Here is a 21,735-nt window from a genome sequence, read left to right on the forward strand (position 1 = left end):
GTGTGTTTCAATTTTCCATCTAATTGTGATGTTTATTTCTTGTTATTTCAGCACCTCCAAGGTTTACGAGAACTCCTGTTGACCAGACTGGGGTCTCTGGCGGAGTTGCCTCTTTCATTTGCCAAGCTACAGGAGACCCAAGACCTAAAATTGTCTGGAACAAAAAAGGAAAGAAAGTCAGCAATCAGAGATTTGAGGTATTAGGTCCATTGTTCTGTTTCTCTGGGGGAAAAGTGTATCTGCTGTATCTTTGGCTTATATATTACTTGCTTGTTTTACTCTAGTATGAAGTACCCTAATCACGGAGATATGGCAATCTTTTTGTTGCTTGTATTGGAAAACTTAGTTCTAAATGGCTTTTAGAAAAAGAGTTTGTGGGTTCAGGTGATTCCCTTTTGTATTTGATTGTACCAGGCTCCGTGTCTAACATCCATTTGTTAGCCTCATTATCAGACTGTTTCCCCTGAAGATTGCAGTATGGTAGTCTCACATCCTCCCACAACCAAGTCTAGAAGATGGGTGAAAGCTTCCTCTGCTGTCAGCTCTTACTGAGTTACTTGCTTATCCTTGGACTAGTGTATATGGACAACTTGATATGGTACAAACCAAATAAGTTAATCAGAACCTACCTCTGTTGCTAGGAATGAGATCAGTTCCATCCAACCCCACACTTGGAATGGGGAAGCAATATTTTCCCATCTGGGACTCACATGCCTCTTACAAGAAAGAAGGGGAATGGATGTTGGGCAGCAAATGAAGTTGTCCACAGCACCTCACACCTGTGTTTTACAAACACCATGAACTAAAATGAGAAGTTAGCTCCAGTTGTTGGTCTCAGAACTACTCTGGAGGAACATACCAAGGTGATATTGCAGTTAATCCTTTGAGTAAATCACTCAAGAAAGCTGTGTGACTTGACAATGATGAAGCATAATTCAGATATTTTTGAGTGTTTTTAAGGAGACTAATGTTTCAGAAAGTTGCTTGTTTTGGAGGCGAAAAATCGGTAATAAGCTATGCAGAGAAAAATTGGAAGAAGCACACAATACAATGCCTGAAATTTAAGACATGAAGAGAATAGTTTGATTCTTAGAGAGTACAAGTCTTCCAGTCTGCCCCAAAATTGTAAAACTCACCTTCTTTTATCTGAGTTCCTGACATATTTCATGGCCTAAATCACTGTTTGGCAAAGGTAAGGCAATTTCTAGTTAAAAGAAACAGAGCAAGTACAAAATTCAGAACATTTTGATTTTACTCACTTTTTAAAAATCAGTTTTCACAGAGTAATAAATGGTCCAAATACCTTATAAAGGGTATAATTAATTACACTGGTAAAAGTAAAAATGTAGATTGTAGTTTACATATGATAAATTTAAAATTATGTTTGTTTGAAAATCAAATACCAACAGTGATTAAACATAAAAAACATCTAAATCTTTGAGAAATGTTGCCTATATCATGTGGAAAATGATGTGTGTGTGATCCTTACTACAAATTTATTTTAGTTTAGATGAAATTGAAATTTTTTTATCAAAGAGGTGTTTGACATCATACTTGCCTGGCAGTAGGTTCTTAACAAAATCTTGTAACAAAGATTAAATTATAATAGTAAGCATTTCAAAGCATGAGCTTTGCTCGTTATGTAATTCCTGTTGAGAATCATATAAACAGTCAAGGAAAATTATTTTTACATGAAGCACGTGCATCAAGTACTGTTGAGTCTTGGGTTGAGAATCCTTAAGATCTGTAATGTTTTTTTTTTTTTTTTTTTTTTTTTTTTGGTTTGCTATTTATAAAGGCTATGAGCGCTCTAAGACCTATTTTGCTACTTGTATCTCCAGTGCAAATACAATGCCTGGCATAGAGTAAGTAGGTAGAGCACAATCAGTACTGGGGATTAAAACTGGAAATTACAGCACTAGCATGTGTCATGTAGTATAGTGTTTGGTGAACGAGGATAGGTCTAACTGTGGCAAATAGTCCAGAAATGTAAACATACAGTGACACAAGTAATCAAACATTGTTAAGAGGGTAGGTTCTAAGCCTTCTCATCACAGGAAGAAATCTTTTTTCCTTTTTATTGTATCTATATGAAATAATGGATGTTAATTAAACCTGTTGTAATAATCATTTCACAATACATGTAAATCAAACCATCATGTTATATGCCTTAGACCTTGTACAGTGATGTTTGCCCATTATTTCTCAATAAAACTGGAAAAAACTTAAAATTCAAATTGGCATTAAGGATATTTAAACCTTTCTCTACATGAAGCCATGATATATATATATCATGAGATATCTATATATCTATCTATATAGATAGATGTATGATTATGATATACTTGACAAAGATTCTAGTAACTATGAAACTTTTTTCTCCCATCATGCATAGTGGATTCTAAAATATATGCTTAATAAAGCATTAATAGAGTTGAAAATAAATTGTAGTACTTTGGGAAGTGGGACATTTTGGCTGTCTCTGTGAATTTAAAACATAAATAGAATGCAGAAAGTACCTAAGGTGGATATATTTTAAAAACATTCGATCTTTCTTCCATAGGTTGGCATAAACACATTTATGCACAAAATCTGGGATTGAGCAACCCAATAAATGTATTTACAAGGTATTCTCAATTCATAATTTAGGCACATGGAACTCTTAGTCATAGGGAAATGCAAAAAACCTCACCAAAACCAGAAGGCAGCTGGAAGAACACATTGAGCAGCTGGAAGAACACAGCACAGTTCTAGAAAAGATGAGTAGAGGACTCCCACAGCTTCATAGCCATATTTATCAATCTCATCATCATCATCATTATCACCTTTTAAAGTAGTACTTGAATTAGGTGACAAATATCTAGGATTGCTAAGCTGTTTCAGAGTACAGTCCATAATGATAGTGAATTCAGGCTTACTCTTTAGGACATTAATTTTCTGCCCGGTGAAGCAAGCCTCCATTTTACAGCAAGAATGCCCCCAAAATGCAGAAAATGCTAAGCTAGAACAAATACTGGAATGATTTATAGCAAAATTAATGCATGCCATCAGTCTCTTGGGTTGTGAAAGCCATCTCGTTGGCTGCCTAAGTATTAGATTTATGCAGTTTCTCTTCATGGTTTGCTCATCTAAACTATTCAGGATGAAACACTTTAAACCAGAAGAGCTGTCTGTGGTGGTATGCATTATGTCTTCACCTTACAATCCAATTATTGAGTAGATCCACAAATGTGTACATGCTGTCAGAGATAGAATAATTTGAGAAGGTTATCCATTAGAGCAACAAGTCTCTTGCAAAATTAATAGTGTCAAATTGTCCTAGATACACATAATAGAATATTTTCACGAGTAGACTCTGGATGGTTTACAGTAGACTTCGCATTTGTAGTTGCATGTCTTTCCCTTTGCTCAGAAGAAGATTCCTTAAATTAAACGAGATATTCTGTTTCACCAGTATGTATCAAAATTCAGTCTTAAAATGATGCTGTGTTTATTCTGAGCCTAAAGACTGGTTCACCACTGTATTAAGGTTTAGCTTAGAGGTAGACAATTGTAACAACACCTGTGACAGCTATTGTTTCCTCTAATAGGTAATAGAGTTTGACGATGGATCTGGATCAGTTCTCAGAATACAGCCCTTACGGACTCCGCGGGATGAGGCCATTTATGAATGTGTGGCCTCAAATAACGTGGGAGAAATAAGTGTATCCACTAGACTCACAGTTTTGCGTGGTAAGTACTCAAGTACAAAGTTGTAGCTTGTGTCATTTTTGAAATTCTGTATCCCTGATGTTCTTTTGTAGGACCACTAAAAAGATTAGAGTTGTCATGACGCTTAAATGGAAAATGAATTTAAATGCAATGTTTATAAGGGTGAAACTTTTAAACAGAGAGTGTGTGCCTTTTCTCATGGGTCTTGAAGAATGCTATCCAGGGAGGGAAAAGAAAATATCAGAGAAATGCTGAATTCCAATGCCAGAAAGCATCATGAATTTGGTAGAGTACCTAGAAAGGAAACAGGACGTGCTAGTCTTTTCATGTTAGTTAGCATTGTTTGTGTATGGATTTTTTTGTACCAGGATTGGCCGCTACTTTTTACAGATTACCACAGTTGACACTGATGTTTGCAAATTAAAGGGGCATCCTCTACCTAAAGATGAGTTCCTCAAATGGAGGAATTGAGGAAAGCAAAGGCACCTTTTGTCTTTACATAAAAATATGTTTTTATTTCATTCTTTTATATTTCTGGAACTAACATCTGTTAATGCAAAGTGAGTGGAAACATTGTGTCTCCCTCTGTGTTTCCTGCTACATGGCTTATGCAGTTTGACCAAAGTCTGAGATGACTTTCCAAAACTCCAATATAGGGGGTCTGCTTTCTAGACTTTCTTTAGAATGGCAGTACTAGAGAATAAAGGCTGGTGATTAATAATACTAGGTTATGTATCTCTACATCAACATTTTGTGTTTTGTTTGTTCTTTGTGTTTTGCTTTGAACTTCACTTCACGATTCCACCACATACAAGAATAGACTTTCTTAAGATGAAGGGAAGTGGAAAAGAGGGATCAAAATTTCATTACCATAGAGGAATATAACATGGATTAAGATAATTTGTTGTCCACTCTGTGTTTCCCATTGTGGGATGTATTTACTTTGTATGTTTTATACAATAAAACACATTTCCTTCTAGATCTTTGATAATCTTTGATTACCAAAATCACTTAGTTAATCCAAGAAGCCTAGAAATTGAGATTATTTACTTACATATCTTAAAATATGTCTCAAATAATGTAGATATCTTACTAAATCCAGTTGAACAACTGGATATAGATATTTTAAATGCATGTAACAAAATGATGCTTAAAAACAAATAAATCAGATTCGAGCTACATTTCTATCCATTATGAGAAGCTATGTTTATACACAAAATTCTCATACTCCTGTAAACACATTGAGATGTTGATAAAATATCTGCAAATAAACTAAATGCATGGTTAGGCTGGCAAATGAGGAAGAAGTTTCCAGGTGCTAAAAAACAAAGAGAAAATCTCCAGAGATAGACAATAATAACCAAAAGGACTATATGCTTTAGGGCTGAGTTTTCGATCTGCAACAACACATAGGCCTATATAAAATAAAATGCAAGTAGGAAGAGCTAGACCAGCTTTTCCCATAAAGGTAAGAATTCTAGCACTGCTATAGTGGAACACTCAGAACCTAGAAGTGAACACAAAAACTGGTCAGATAACAGTGACTCTCACAGAGTGTGGAACAGGCCGCCATGTAAGTACTCACCCCACAGAGATGCCCCCACAATTCAGGATATGCAACCCCAGAGAAGGTCATTCATACCCAGGTGGGCTTGTAACTACCAATTCTAAAGCTTTCATGCAAGTTCTAATTCATGAAGGACAGTGAGCCCAATCAAGGAGAGTAGAACTCATAGTCTCTGAACTATAGATAATTGAACCACATGACTGGGTTTGGAAATAAATGTATTTTAAATGTATGAAAAGGTAATAGAAAGCCTGAAACCTCTCAGGCAAGAATAAGATATTAAGGGGAAAAAAAAAGAGCAGATGGGAGTTAGAGTCAGATTTTAGAACTGGAAGGAATCTTAGAGACTATGTTTATAAAGACTATAATATGTACCTCAAATTACATGTACATTTCTGTGTACATGTACATATATATACATGTACATTTACATGTGCATTTAAATTTTATGTACATTTATATACATATATGTACATTTAGATGTACATTTACATTTAAATTACATGTACATTTGTGTGTACATGTATATATATATATATTCCATGTTCACTCAGACTTAGCAGGATATATATATCCATGTTCACTCAGACTTAGCAGGTCTGAAAATTGTAGAATAGTTTCTTCAGGTGAACAGTTGAAGCAAACTCAGACTTATTTGTTGATTTTTTAAAATTTAAATCTTCATTTCTTCACCTAGTTTAGAACTAATGCTATATATAGACATTATGTTACAAAGGTACAATAAAATAAAATTTATCAAACACTTTTTTTTAACCTTCTGACTTTCATGAATTCACTCCTTACAAAGGAATAGTGACAATCATTTGGCTTGATTTAATCTTTATGCATTGATGAAGAGATTAGCAAACACTTGGGAGGAAAATAATCATTTTACTTAGACTTTCACATGGATTTATGTTTTCCTGCCTCCCAATCTGATTAGGGTCCCCTGTTTCATCTACTTTTACTCAAGATCTCCCCCATAAAATAAATACACGTGAGAATTTTTATATAATCTTGACTTTCTGTGTGCATAGCTGTCATATGTGAATATATTTGTATGAAAATTTATGATTCTAGTAAAGATAGTAAAATCTTTTTTTAAGACTATGCTTAGTAATTTGGAAATGTTTCATGAGAAAAACACAAAGGTATTTTAGAAAATGGAAAAGTAGTCTAAACATAACTTAGAATACTTTTCATATATCCCTGTGGGATAAAATAAATGGGTTGGGAATTATCTTTATTCCCTTTAGAGCTACCTCCTTGTTTAAAATTTCTAAATAACTATAATGCTCTTAAGAATAGTTTTGAAAAAAAGTTCCATTAGTAAAATCAGATTTGAAGTATATGAACATGGTGAAGAGTTAATTAAAATGAATGTGAAGAATTTCATACTATACTTGGTGAGTTCTGTGCCCATTTTAAGTTCCCTTGCTTTTGCAGATCACCTTGGCAGATGCTCAAGCTCTGTGCTCTACCATTGGTGAAACTGCCGTACACTTTGAGCCAGGGCCTCACATCAGATGCCCATTTCATCCACATGGGTCATTTACTTTTTCCTTACTTTGCTGACAATGCCAAAAATGTGCCAACTGTCATCATGGGTTTTGTCTAAGTGGACTGGATGGAGATCACTAATTTATTTCACACAGGCTACTAGAGAACCTAATTAATTGGAGATTTAAACAACTGAAGTGTATGGCTAATGCAGAAGACATTGAAATAATACTCTGACCACCCATGTGCATTAAAGGGAGTATTTCAGGGGAAACTTTCCTTCTGTAGCTCTCTTCAAATTACCATAACTCTGAAAAACTGTTTTCATAAGGAAGGATAACCACAAGCTCAGGCTGAGCACGCCATGGAATGAGATATTTAGGCAATTACCACTTATGCACTGTGCACTGTAGTTCTTAGTAGAAGTAGTAGGAGAATGGGGAGTGGAATGCAGCACTTGTGCCCTCCAGGTCATATTTTATTTTTTTTTGGCTGCCCTGCCTATGGAAACAAGCAAAAACCAGCTCCCTCATTCTGCAGTACTAGGATGCTGATGTATCTCTTGTACACATGTTTTCCCTCTTGAACAGAACTTTAAGTGAAGGCTTCGATGTCACTGAGAGGTTATAAAGAGCTGACACTTGCCTAATTGTAGAATTTGAAGGTCTTTAGATTACAAATTAGGCTTTGAAGGGCACAAGTAGAACCAGAGAGGGTGCCTTAAGAAAAGGATCATTATCTGGATGGGTTTAGTTCTTTCTGAATCTTTGATTTACTGGTCATAATTTCTTACTAACCAAAGGTTGTCAGGGGGAAATCATGTAGTATAAACTATATAATGATAACTAGGAATGAAAATGTTCTCTCGGGTACATGGTATCAGCCCCTGGGCAGGGGGAAGGGGGAAATGAGATTTTGCCAATTTTGCATCCAACTGTCTAACTAAATGTCATGTTTCTTTTTTTAAAAAAGATTTTATTTATTTATTCATGAGAGACAGAGAGAGAGAGAGGGAGACAGAGACAGAGGGAGGCAGAGGGAGAAGCAAGCTCCATGCAGGGAGCCGGATGTGAGACTCGATCCTGGGTCTCCAGGATCATGCCCTGGGCTGAAGGCGGCACTAAACTGCTGAGCCAATCGGGCTGCCCGTGTTTCTTGAATGTAGACATTTTTCAAGCAGTATTCAGAAAATATACATGTTATTGTCATTCAAAACAGCCTGTAGTACATTATTTCTTTAAGTTTAGCAGATTATTTTTAGAGATTTGTCCATTCCCAAATAGCACTACCCCCAAAACTACCACCAGCACTACCGCAACAAAACAGGGCATAATATATAACACTGTCACTCTCACCTACCTATTGGAAACTTGCTTTCTCGTAGAACACATATAAATTAAAATTATTGCCTAAAAAGATAACCAAATGTGAGATAATTTCATCACCTAGTTTTGCAGGTGTATTTTATGAAATTATGTTTGTGTTTACTCTGCACAAGTGCATCCTATTTTATGAATGTTCACCATCAAGACATAAGACAATATACAAAGTTCCTAAGTCTTGGTCACAGGTATTACAGGTCTAGCTCTTACTCTGTCCCAAAATAGTTGTGGCATCTTGAGCAAATGCGTTAACTTCCCTATTCTTCTTCTTCTTCATTATCTTCACGAGCACAGAGAAGCAAAGACATCAGCCTGGATCACTGAGATCTCTTTTCTCTAGCTTCCTGTACTTCAGTAACATGCCTATTTCAGCAGCCACCTCTTGCGAGGTGGAAAAAATATGCTCCCTGAAGGTGACTGTAACTGAGATAGTAAAACACCAGTGAGCAGTTGGGTGAGACAGAGAAGGCATCTCATTGGGAAATGGAGAGAAATGTTTGCATAATATGTCGGTTTCAAAAAATGTAAGCCATTATAGCAGTTGTTAAAAAAAGAAAACAACAACTTTTACAATCTTTCAGGGAGAAGGCAGTCGACTATCTCCACCATTGTGCAGTACCCTGTGATCAGAATTAGCATGTTCATTACAGTCTCATTTTATTAATGCCTCTTTTTGAAGATGAACACAGTTGTCCCCGCTGTGAAAATGGTACTTTGCTGTTTATGTTCTAAAGTGGTCTCGGCTGGGGATCCAGGCTAGGAACATTAAAGAACAAAGCACAGCTGCTTGACTGTCAACACAAAAGGATTTTTATGAAAGACTGAAACAAAAGGAAGGGTGGCCAACACAGAACAAACTTGCTGACAATTACGGTACTGAGTGAAGATGACTTGAAAAGGCTTATAAAATAGTTGAGTAGTTGGAATAAATTGATAACAACATGGTAAAGCCTTTCTGTGTACTCCACTGCCTTGCGGAGCCACATGACTACTCAGAAACGTCTGAGTTTCGGTAGTGTGATCTTGAGTACTTAAAAATAACTGTTCTTTACATATTAGTGTTCATCAAGGAAGGAGCCCACGTGCACAGGTCCATGGAGACTGTTGTAAGCAAAGACATGAAAACTGATAATATTGAGGGGGGGGAAGTACACTTGTGAGCTGAGTTTTTTTCCTGTTTCCTTATGATCAGTCTTTTAAAGACCATTCTGTTGGTGATGGATGTTGCGTTCTTTGAATCATTATCACTAGTTTTTCCACACTGGGATTATATCTTAAAGGACACAGAGAGAATGGCTGCACTTGTAAATCATTGCATCTAAGTGATAAAAAATTTTCTTCTTTTGGCTTCCGATCATTTTTAACAATTTTAAAATGAATATTAAGTCATGTGAGTATTTGCTATAGATTGGCTATTAGTGGCACTGTGGAAATGTCGAATTGGGAGGGAATTTGGCTTACTTAGCCTCATCTCTTGTTTTTGTTATAAGAAACTAAAGTCTAGAGAGTTTGAAATGATTTGTTTTCTTGGTCATACAGCTGAGATTTTCTTTGGGTTTCACCCAGTCAGAAATAATCCCTGCCCTATTATGTTGTGACAATGTATTCTAGCCCTTGGGTTATCTACTTTTGGTATATTTATAAAAGATATTTTCCTGGAAGAATATAATATTCTTTCAGCTGATCAGCTACAGACAGGTATGACATGAAAGACAACAGTGCTAATGTGCCATGGGTGTGCAAAGTGTGGAAAAATCCTACCTTGATGATGCATAAATAAGAAATTGCTAAATATTTGGCAGTAGATGCAAGTGGGTTCTCCAGAGAGAAGAATGAGTGTATGTATATACATACCTATACACACACACACACACACATATATTTATATGATTTATTATAAGGAGATGGTTCATACTATTAAGAAGTCTCTCCCAAGATCTGCAGAATAAGTAGGTAAGCTGGAGGCCTTAGAGCTGATGAGATAGTCTAAAAGTAGGCAGGCTTGAGACTCAGGAAGAGCCAAGGTTTCAGGATGAGTCTGAAGACAGGAATAAGCTAGTGTCTCATTTGGAAGGCAATTAAGCAGGAGGAATTCTCTTAGTGAGAGGAGGGTCATCCTTTTTATTCTATTCAGATCTTCAACTGATTGCGTGAGATCCACTCATATTAGGATAGGCAATCTTCTTTACTGGCTCTATTGATTTGAATCTTAGCCTCATCCAAACCCCTTACAGTAACATTCAGAGTAAGCTGGGGCTAAATATCTGGACACCTTATGGCCCATTCAAGGTGACACATGAAATTAACCATCACAGGTGGGTATAAACTATGGTACCTCAAATAGAGTAGAAGTAAAAAAGAGTAATAGAGGAAAATGAGGTTGGGACATGCTTCATTGGCTAAAGAGAGCAAACTACACAAGCAGGAAATCATGTGACTAAGTTAACATAAACGGTCTCTATATGAGTTGAAATTTGCAGAGGTTTGCTAAAATACTTAAAGTAATATAGCATACAATTCACAATCCTTTATGTATAATTGATGTTTATACTTTAAAACTGAATATTTAGTTGACTTTCATTGATAAAATTTGAACAATTAAAAAAATAAAATTTCTGGCTTTCAAAATTAGTTTTATTTTAAGCTACTAATTAAGATGTAGTTTTAAAAGTTGTGCATGCATAATTTATTGGGATTTAGGGCATACATATAGCATATGCCCCATCTAGGGTTTAATTATCAAAATCCTAATTACATATCTCCTTAAAAGAACATGTAACTTACTTTATATTATTAAAAACAAACAATGACTTATGAGTTAATGCTACATTAAATACAAGTATGATGGCATGCATCCTAATTTTCTTAATATACTTTATTAAATAACAGGAAATTTTATTTTATTTTTTAGTTTTTTGTATATTTTTTATTGGACTTCCATTTGCCAATATATAACATATCACCCAGTGCTCTTGCCGTCAAGTACCCCCCTCAGTGCCTATCACTCAGTCACCCCAACCCCCCGCCCACCTCCCTTTCCACTATCCCTTGTTCGTTTCCCAGAGTTAGGAGTCTCTCATATTCTGTTTCCCTCTCTGATATTTCCCACTCATTTTCTCTCCTTTCCCCTTTAATCCCTTTTATTATTTTTTATATTTCCCAAATGAATGAAACCATATAATGTCTGATCTTCTCCGATTGACTTACTTCACTCAGCATAATGCCCTCCAGTTCTATCCATGTTGAAGAAAATGTCATTTCTAATGGCTGAGTAATATTCCATTGCATACATAGACCACATCTTCTTTATCCATTCATCTTTCAGTGGACACCGAGGCTCCTTCCACAGTTTGGCTACTGTGGACATTGCTGCTAGAAACATTGGGGGTGCAGACGTCCTGCCATTTCACTGCATCTGTATCTTTGGGGTAAATCCCCAGCAGTGCAATTGCTGGGTCAAAGGGTAGCTCTATTTTTAACTCTTTGAGGAACCTCCACACAGTTTTCCAGAGTGGCTGTACCAGTTCACATTCTCACCAACAGTGCAAGAGGGTTCCCCTTTCTCCACATCCTCTCCAACATTTGCTGTTTCCTGTCTTGTTGATGTTCATCATTCTCACTGGTGTGAGGTGGTATCTCATTGTGGTTTTGATTTGTATTTCCTTGATGGCAAGTGAAGCGGAGCATTTTCTCATGTGCTTGTTGGCCATGTCGGTGTCTTCTTTGGTGAAATTTCTGTTCATGTCTTTTGCCCATTTCATGATTGGATTGTTTGTTTCTTTGCTGTTGAGTTTAATAAGTTCTTTATAGATCTTGGATACTAGCCTTTATCTGATAGGTCATTTGCAAATATCTTCTCCCACTCTGTAGGTTGTCTTTTAGTTTTGTTGACTGTTTCTTTTGCTGTGTGGAAGATTTTTATCTTGATGAAGTCCCAATAGTTCATTTTCGCTTTTGTTTCTCTTGCCTTCATAGATGTATCTTGCAAGAAGTTGCTGTGGCCAAGTTCAAAAAGGGTGTTGCCTGTGTTTTCCTCTAGGATTTTGATGGATTCTAAATAATAGGAAATTTAAAAAACTATCTTATCGGTGGTCTTTCTAAATGAAGTTGTGTTTTAATTTATGTGTCAAAACATTTCATGCTCTTGATTTTTAAACTTCACCCTTGCATTAAATACATATTTTCACACAATGAGTTTTTTCCTAACTAATAAATGTAGACCACCAAGTATAGCCCTGTTAATTTGTTTCTCATATTTGATAATATGTGTGTTAGGATGATAGATTTGATACTAGTTTGTGTTTTCCCAGAAGAGATCCTACATTTTAAAAAGTATAATGCCAAAAGAGCTGTTTAAAGAATGAAACTGTGGATCATGAGTGAGACTAGCAAAACAATATTAGCAGTTTTCAATTGACATGCACGTACTTTTTGTTTGTGTGTTTAATTCCTTGGGTATCCATGGATCTATCATTTACCAGTTAAGTAGATAATCATTTATGGTAAAAAAAATTTATGGCTCTTAATAAAATTAGTTATAAATTGTCAGTACTTACACATTGTATAGTTAAACCAAAAATTTTGTTGGGGAGGTATATTTGTGTACATATATATGTGCATGTGTTTTTTCTACATGCAATATAGTGTATGTATGGCCTGTTTAATTTGCTTCATGGCACTTTTCACTATGTGAAATTATACTTCAGTTCTTAAAACTTTTATTTTATGTATCCTTCACCCTTTTGTGTATAAGCTCCATTGCATTTCTCTCTGGCCTAGAAATAATCCTAGCATTTCCTGGGCACCCATCAAATATTTGTGGAATGAGTGTATACATTTAAAAAGGGATATAGAGATGGTTGTGTAAACACATATGAGGCAGTAAGAGACCATTTGGGCAGTAACTGAGATCATTATTCCCAGGGACACTGTAGGATGAAGGTGAATTTGAAAACCAGAAAATCAAGACAGAAGACAGACAGGGGACTACCATGGAACGGAGTATGGTTTGTAGCTAGATAAGCATGGGTTTATGTCAAGAGTCCACTGTTTCTGACTCTATGGGGTTAGACACATTAAGTGAGTCTAAACTTGAGGGTCCTCATCTTTAAAGTGTAGGATAAATCCTAGCTATATTTTAGGGTTGATTTTAGAAGTTAATGACGTAGATATGTAAAACATGTGGTGCAGTGATTAAAATATAAAAGTTGCTGAAAAATAGTAATTTTTTTCCTTCTCCTTTTATCATCCATTTGAAACTGAGCTGTTTAGTTTAGTCCTATTGCCCACTGTTCAATCTCCAGCATCTAAGACAGTGCCTGGCACATAGTAATTAAAAAAAAAAAGTTCATTAATTGAATGCATGGCTATGACTATGGAAAGGGAGGATCAATAATCCTGGAAAAGAAGTGTGCAATGGCTTTATAACACATTGCTTACCACAAATAAATGAAAATTGGCTTTGCACATGGAAATAAGCAAAAACTACATGTGTGTTACCAAGTTATTTGGAATGACTAAAGATCATGTATTGGCACAATGATCTCTAATATGCAATATCAAGAAGTTTAGCTTCATTTTTTCCTTCTTACACTTGTGCTTAATGTTGTATTAACACATATTTCTATAGTCTTCAGAATGCTTATACATTAGTACCTAGTAGGCAATTGCTTAGACTGCCTCTATCAGAGTAGGGTCATATTTAAAATATAACCTCAGTTCTATTACATCTGGACTATACAAAGTCACAGAATAGATAAAAACTTATAATTGTTTTTAATGTCTGCAAAAATGCAGCATCATTATGTTATATATTTTAGAGGAAGGAAGAAAATTTCATACATCAGGACACTGGGATGGCACAGTTGGTTAAGCATCCGACTCGGGTTCAGCTCAGGTCATGATCTCAGAGTTCCTGAGATTGAGCCCTGCATTACACTCTGCACTCAGCACAGAGTTGGCTTGGGATTCTTTCCATCCCCCTCTACCCCTCACCCTATTGGAGCTCTCTTTTTTTTTCTCTCTCTCAAATAAAATAAATAAAATCTTAAAAAAAAAGTCTCGTATATCATGTCAGTATTTAAAGAGATAATAGAAAAGATGTTTTGTTGCTTAGTTTTGTTTTTGTCTTTTAGATTCCACTTTTGGCATAGCAGGTGATAGAAAGTGTGGTTATGAGTTCAGGTTCTGCTAGCAAGCAGGTCTGAATTCAAATCCTGACTCCATTATTTGCTCTGTTGCTATGTACACACTTTTCAACCTCTCTGAACTTCAGCTTGTTTATTTGTCAAGTGGAGATAATAAGAAAAATTGCTACCTAAACTTGAAAGATCACAGATGATCCACATAAACCTTTTCAGCAAAGTGCTAGGCCCTCAGTAAATGTGAGTCATTGTGAATATCATTATGTTCACCAATATTATTACAACCAGTACTATTATTATAATTATCAATAAATAATTTTAAATTATTTTGATTAAAGATCACTGCCATATGTGTGAAGCAAAATCTTCTGGTGCAAGCAGAACCAATTTTCTAAGTCTAGAAAGACATAGAATTTTATAGTCAGTAAATCGGGCTGCCTTGTCCACTAAATAATCCTTTAGTCTAGATGGGTGAGCCACCAGTTGACTACTTTGGCTCCACAGAGCCTTTTTTTTTTTTTTTTTAAGTCAGTGTTTTTTTTTTTAATTTTCTTATTTTTTTATTTTAAAGATTTTATTTATTTACTGGAGACACAAAGAGACAGAGAGAGAGAGAGAGGCAGAGACACAGGCAGAGGGAGAAGCAGGCTCCATGCAGGGAGCCCAACATGGGACTCGATCCGGGGTCTCCAGGTTTAGCTGCGCTAAACCGCTGAGCCACCAGGGCTGCCCCTCCACAGAGCATTTGAATTTGAATGTCATTCCCTTATAAGTGATTGAGGAGTATAATTTGGAGAAATGAAGTGAAGCTTTTCTTTTATCCTACACAGAGTTATCTTCATGCTTAGACTGGACATTTCGAGAGGGCAGGGCTTTGTTTTGCCCAAGATTGAGCACACAGTGCCATGCTTGACATGTTACAAATTTTCAGTAAATATTTGTTGATTGAGTGAACAAATGACAAGTTTAATAAAGAATTTCTAAATGTTTTGTTTTCTTCCAGAACTACTTTATCTTGAGTTTTATTTAAAAAACTCAGAAATAATTGAATATGTATATGTTTCTTCCACATTAGAATAAGCACACAGTGCATGAAAAGCAATTTGTATTACTCATTAATTTATTGATTTGATGATATAGTTTCCCCTCATCCCAGGGATTATATTAAGGGCTGGGCATAAAAAGATAGAAAAGACTTTACTACCACCTGCCTTCAAGGAAGCTACAATCTCTTGACAAGGAACCATAATTTTAGTTATAATGACAAGGCAGTTATACATATAATACTGTGGTTGGGGATAATGAAGTCTATTTTTAGAAGTGTGTTCACAGGAATTCAGCTTATACCTTTCTAAGCTAGTACCTGCATAAGAATTTATGTTTCCTTGAGTATCCCATCAATATGACAGTAAGGTTTGTTGAAATGTAAGATGTGTTTGACATATGAGGCCTCAAGTGACAGAAAAATTAAACTCACCTTTTTTTTCTGATGAATAAAAATGTTCTGAGGGAAAATTATATTTTATTCATAGGATGATTGGGGATATACTTTGCTTGAGTTTTAAGAAAATATGATGCAATAAAAAAAACTTAAGTCATTACCTTCAAAGTAATATTCCCATTTGTTTCTCTCTCAACTAATAGTAAAAGGGATTTTTATGGCTGCATTTACCATTTTTTACGACTCCTTTTTGCTCTAGGTGGAGATGACAAAGCATACCTATGAAATGATTTTAATAAAATATCTTAAAACATTTTCTCCTTCAAAAGACTTCATTAAACAAAATTGATTTTCATAATAAAATATTTATTTATTAAAAAGATGGGAGGTGAGATGTTTTTACCCTTGAGGAAAAGTCATTAGCATATGCTCCAAAACAGGAACATTCTTAGATACATTGCTTCCTAAGGCAACTTGGGTTGGAGCCCTGTACCCTAAAGGATCTTCTGTTTACACTCAGCGTTTAATGCATGTCATTATATCTTATGATGACAGATCTGAATTTTCAGATATTGCAAAGCCTATTATAAACTGACATCAAGTGCTGGAGCTGATTTATTGGGGGTTCCCGTTAATCTTTGTGGCAAAGATGCATTAATAAAGTTAGCATTCAATTGGCTCAACAGCAAATGGAATTCCCTCATCTCAGTTTACAAACAGATAAATCATTGCCTAGGAGAAAGAGTCCACTCTGACTTATTTTTCACAATAATTTACTATAAACCCATGACAAAGAGCCAAGGAGGAGGTTTAATGCTAGCCAGAAGGACTGGGGTTTTGCCCAGAAAAACTGGAGCTTGGGTTAATCTTGTCCTAGTTCCCTATCAACATGTTTAAAATATGGCTCTGATAATTTAAAAAGAAACAAAATATGTTAACATATGTTTCAAACAAGCCCGATTACATGCAGACAGAATTGATCAGGCTCGGGAGCCTTTCTTATATGCTTCAGTGATAAATCCTTGGTCAAAGACCCCTACCAAACTATCAACTGTTTTCTGATGCCAGAAAATCTATTGGGAATGGTAGAGGGGAAGTAATCTGACATGGAATTGAGGTAGAAACAGATTTATCCCTGTAGCTAAGGAAGCTTCAGTGTCAAGGCTCTTGCTTGCACAATGCCTATCAAAGCCCTGGGAGGGCCCAGGAGTATTCAGTTGATTAAATGTGTTTTTTTTTTTCCCTAAAATTTGTGAAAGTAGTATTTTTGCTTTCATTTTCATAAAGTAGGTCTCTAAAATTTTATAAACTTCAGACTTTACAAAATCTGTCTCTATCACTGAGATAACACCAAGGGAAAGAAGATCTGCTTTCTGTTTTATATATGATTGATAAAAAAAAAAATGTCCACACGAATGCACAGATGTGAGTCTAACATGGAAGAGCTAATGTCTTTCTTGACTCATCCTCCATTATGATTAGCATTGGAATTAAAAGGATTTGCCCAATGTTTATAATCCTGAGTCCCTAAGTTTATGAAGAATATCTTAGCTTGGTTTTCTTCCTCTTCTGTTTAACATACAGTAGTACTTATGCAATGAGTGCAGTACTGCTCTATCCCAGAACAGTGGGCTGTGCACTCTTCGTAGGCATTCTGAGTAGTAACCAAACTTAATCGAGATGCTCTTATTCCTCCATTCCAAAAGGCTGTTTTTTCCCATTGCTTCTTCCATGGAATATCACCACCACTACCATCACTCCATCACTAAGACAAAAATTATATTTTCTGCAAGACACTATGTATACATTATCTTAATATAATCTAGTTCTAACGTTTGGTGTTATTACTTACTAAAATTTAGCAGATGGATTTCTGAGCTTATTCTCTGTGAATATATAGTCTGTGAATATATATATATATATATATATATATATATATATATATATATAGTCTTTTCTGTCAAAGAAGAGATGAAGAGAAGTGCAGAAGTGGTGGGGGTCTGCTTCCTTCAAGGGTTATTCTGTAAAATGAATATTTAAAAGATCTTCAGATTCCCCTTCTCAATATTGGATGGAGAAAGAAAGAGTGGAAGAGAGGAAGGAAGGAAGGAAGGAAGGAAGGAAGGAAGGAAGGAAGGAAGGAAGGAGAAAGAAAGAGAAAAAAGGAAGGAAAGGGGAGAAAAAAAGATTCCTACAGAATTAATAATCACCAAGCATGTAAGTCAGTCTGGGGATGTGTGAATTTTAGTATGTAAGCATTCCCTCTATTAGATCCAGAAGATCCCTAACTCTGAAAGAGAAGACAGCTAAGTACATGACAACTACCAAGGGAGGTTCCCAGTTCACAGGAACCAAAGTTCAGAAGTTGCTTGACCGAAATCTCATAGATATTAAATGTGATTTATTAAGGAGGTTTTCTGACACCAAATCCATTCTCTGGTCACTCCCTATCTTATGTTGTCTTTTAGTTGCAAAGGGTACAGTTGAGTGTAAAGAGACATGGATGAATAAGAGAGATTAGGTTTTGTTGTTATTGTTGTTGTTGCCTAGTAGAGGAATGAGAATGTGTGAAACATATCTTAATAATAGTGAGAGGGGGCCACTGGATTGGTTGTTTAGGGGCATTTTGTCATAATCTTTGAGCTTCTTCTTAACAAGGGTAGAAAGAGAGCTCTGAGAATAGGAGAGGGTGGGATGGTGTGGAATGTAAGAGATGGACGCAAAGAAAATGCATTAAAACATGTGCAGTTTAAGGAAGACTTCAGGACCCCCAACAGGCTGATTTCAAGAGTGCTTCCTAAATGTCTGTCTTGTCTAACCACAGGAAGTTAGAAGGTAAGCACTGGTCGTGTCAGTTGTTGGAACTGAGTTGACTTTACCTTTAAAACCTCTGGTTGATAGAGATTACCAAGATCCCTTACCACCAGTCTAATAATCTCACAAGAAAATAGTTCTCTGTCACTAAGAAAATTTTTCAGAGAATCTCTGAGCACCATTCGTGACTTTGTAAATGATATATTTTCATGAAAATGAAAAGCTCAACATCAGTTTTGTTTATTCTTATTCAATATTATGTTATTAGAATTGCTGAGCTAATTGGCAAATACCAAGACCTTTGTATTTATAGTCTTTATTCAGTCTTTATCAGAGAATCAGAGACATGGTAATCTCTTTTTCAGAGCTCAACTATCTTACCATTGGGGAAAATATTCTCTTTGCTATACCCCACAGAGGGCTATTTTGTGAAGGAAGTGTTCTTTCACTTTCACAGTCTTGAACAGCGGTTGGTGGAAGCTTTACATGTCTTACTGTTGAGGAGGTGACTTTAAATTCTTATTTTAGGTAAAAGCATCTGCAAATTAAGACTGCAGAAAGCAGCAGTAAGAAGATCCTCACAGTTCTACTCAGTTGGACAATTCTTCATTACACTGACAATTTAATTGGGTGTAAAAAGAAATGGCAATTTAAAATCAAGGTCTTTAAGTGGGACAACCTACCAGTTTCAGAGTTAGTATTTTTAAAAAAATCAACAAGACTCAAAAAAGGTACATCTTTAGTTCTCTAGTTAGTTATTTCCTATTGAGTATGTTCTGTGCTGAAATTACCCCATCAGATGTGCCTTTTAATGGCAACTTTTGCAAAATAGTTTGAAGATGGAGAGCAGAAGAAATTGAATTCACCTTTTTATGCAGGTATGCAGACACACATAGAAATGCTTCCTCTTATGAAAGTTTATTAAAAAAAAGTTTATTCACTCAGTTTATTATTATTTTGGTGCTTCAATGCCTATCTAGTGTTCTAATTCAAGTAACGTGGATGTTTTTGGTAATTTTAAATAGGAATGAAATTGATCTACTTATCTCATGAGGGAGAGATTGTATTTGACTTATCCATGCTTGTATTCCCAGCACAGTAGGTGCTACAGAGTGTGTACTCAAAGATTTGTTGAAATAATGTGTCTGGCAAACTTTACAAGTTGGAATTGCTTAAGTGACATAGCTGAAGTTGACTGTAGCCTAGTATTTAGGAAGAGAAATAAATACCTCCATATATCCGATTTTACACATTCACTTGATGAGTGGTCATCAGATTTCTCCAAAATGAGCCTACAGTTCGTTCTCCTGAGAACTGTGCAACTATCAACTCCCTCAGGTTATAAGAAGACACTCCATACACCAGCCCTTATCCGTAGCACTAGGTAGACATTTCCCTTCTCCTCTTCTTCTTTATCTTCTTTCCTCTCTCTCTCCCTTCTTTCCACCAATATTTTAGATGATTGTAATTAGTAGTCATCACTTTGCTTTACATCCTGCGAGTTGCCTAAATTTCATGAATTCTCAGATGGAAATATATTTATTTCCTTTATACAGAGGGACTGTGTTAAAAATATTTTTAAAGATGTATATTTTGGACAAAAGCTACAGAAAGTAGAGGATGGTTGTGCTCATAAGGGTGTTTGAATAAATGTCATTTTGTACACTATTAGACCCAGTTAAACCATTATCAACTAAATTGTTTCTAAATAAGAAAGTGGCTATGTATGTGCCAGCTGAAGTTCTGGATGCATTTTGGATCAGCTGGGGATTATGTCCTCAGCAACACAGAGGACATAATAACTCCAGGAAGATTACTAGCACAGCTAAATTGTTGACATGTTTAGTCAGAGTAATTCAGAGAGAGAGAGAGAGAGAGAGAGAAACTAAGAAAAAAACTTCATAGACCTCTGACCTACCAAGAGTTACCTCTCTCTCTTGAAAGATGGTTCTGTGTATGAGATAAACTGATTGGATATCTCAATTTGAGTCAAATTACAGATATGATAGATACAATCCACAACCAGGTAAAGGAATGAAAATCATTATTTCTCGATAATACATTTATTATTTGAGGCAAGCATTTTCCTCTCTAATTGATTTTGTTTTAAATGCCAAGTCATTTTACCCCCTAACTTTGAGTCATAATAAAGCTATTAAATAGAAGACATAAAAAGGCACTGAAGGTATATAGATACCATGCTGGATTTTCTGGATAGGAAATTCACTTAAAATGGTCTTGGTGGGGAATCCTGGGTGGCTCAGCAGTTTAGCGCCTGCCTTTGGCCCAGGGCATCATCCTGGAGTCACGGGATTGAGTCCCACACCGGGCTCCCTGCATGAAGCCTGCTTCTCCCTCCGCCTGTGTCTTTGCCTCTCTCTCTCTCTCTCTCTTATAAATAAATAAAATATTTTTTTAAAAATAGTCTTGGTCTTATTGGATATTGTTATCTCTGAGGTCGGTCTGTTAAGTGATGCTTATGAAAACATAGCTAAACTTTTTTTAATAGAAGAGTGACTTTTTTTCTCAAAGCACCATGAAAGGCCATTGTCGACATCTAAAAGGATAAATGAAATGATAATAGGCCTAATTTGAATAGCTCTTTCTTCATGTTTAAATAGAAGTGATAGCTTACTTTACCAAAGTGAGCATACTTGATTTTGCATGAATACTTGGTGTACTTACTATGCTCTCCTTGAAAAATTTGGGCCATAAGGTTTAATTGCATCTCATCAAGCAAATAGACTTGGAGGTATATTCTCTGAGCAGTGGCCTCCCACAGCTCCCAATAATGCTAATGGGAGTTACACATGTGTATTGAGGAGAGAATAATACAGCCTTTGAAGTTGGAGTTGCTAATTGAGTGCTTTCTTCAGCTATGCTCAGCTTCAGTCTACAAGGTCTAAGATGTCAGGCTCTCTAAAGCCCCCAGAACATTATCATTGCAAACTGCAGACTGGCAGTGAAAGAAGCAGGGAGAGAAAAAGAGAGAGAAAGCTCTCCCCCTTAAATGGAGAAAGAATTTTCAAGCCAAACAAAAGGAGCAAAGAAGTCTCAAGAATGGATACTCCTATCCTCTAATGTGGCTTAAGTTAGTTTAGTTTAGAAAGTAGGAAAGTTGTAGGCCCTTTCCTTTGGGAGAGCTGCCTGCCCTATGCAGATTCTTTGTGGAGTTTG

The 21,735-nt window shown here is 35.9% G+C and overlaps 1 protein-coding gene across 16 annotated transcripts in view; it reads left to right on the forward strand.

Annotated features, from left to right (window-relative positions):
* Nucleotides 1–21,735, forward strand: part of PTPRD (protein tyrosine phosphatase receptor type D) — a 504,675-nt gene that overhangs the window by 197,247 nt on the left and 285,693 nt on the right. For all 16 annotated transcript variants that reach the window (XM_055302389.1, XM_055302395.1, XM_055302392.1 and 13 more), the window contains exons 3-4: nt 52–197; nt 3,591–3,732. In XM_055302389.1, the coding sequence (XP_055158364.1) occupies nt 52–197; nt 3,591–3,732 (288 nt within the window). The remainder of the gene's footprint in view (nt 1–51; nt 198–3,590; nt 3,733–21,735) is intronic.

This window comes from Nyctereutes procyonoides, unplaced genomic scaffold (genome assembly GCF_905146905.1).
Source record: "Nyctereutes procyonoides isolate TBG_1078 unplaced genomic scaffold, NYPRO_anot_genome, whole genome shotgun sequence".
In the NCBI taxonomy this organism is placed as follows: Eukaryota; Metazoa; Chordata; class Mammalia; order Carnivora; family Canidae; genus Nyctereutes; species Nyctereutes procyonoides.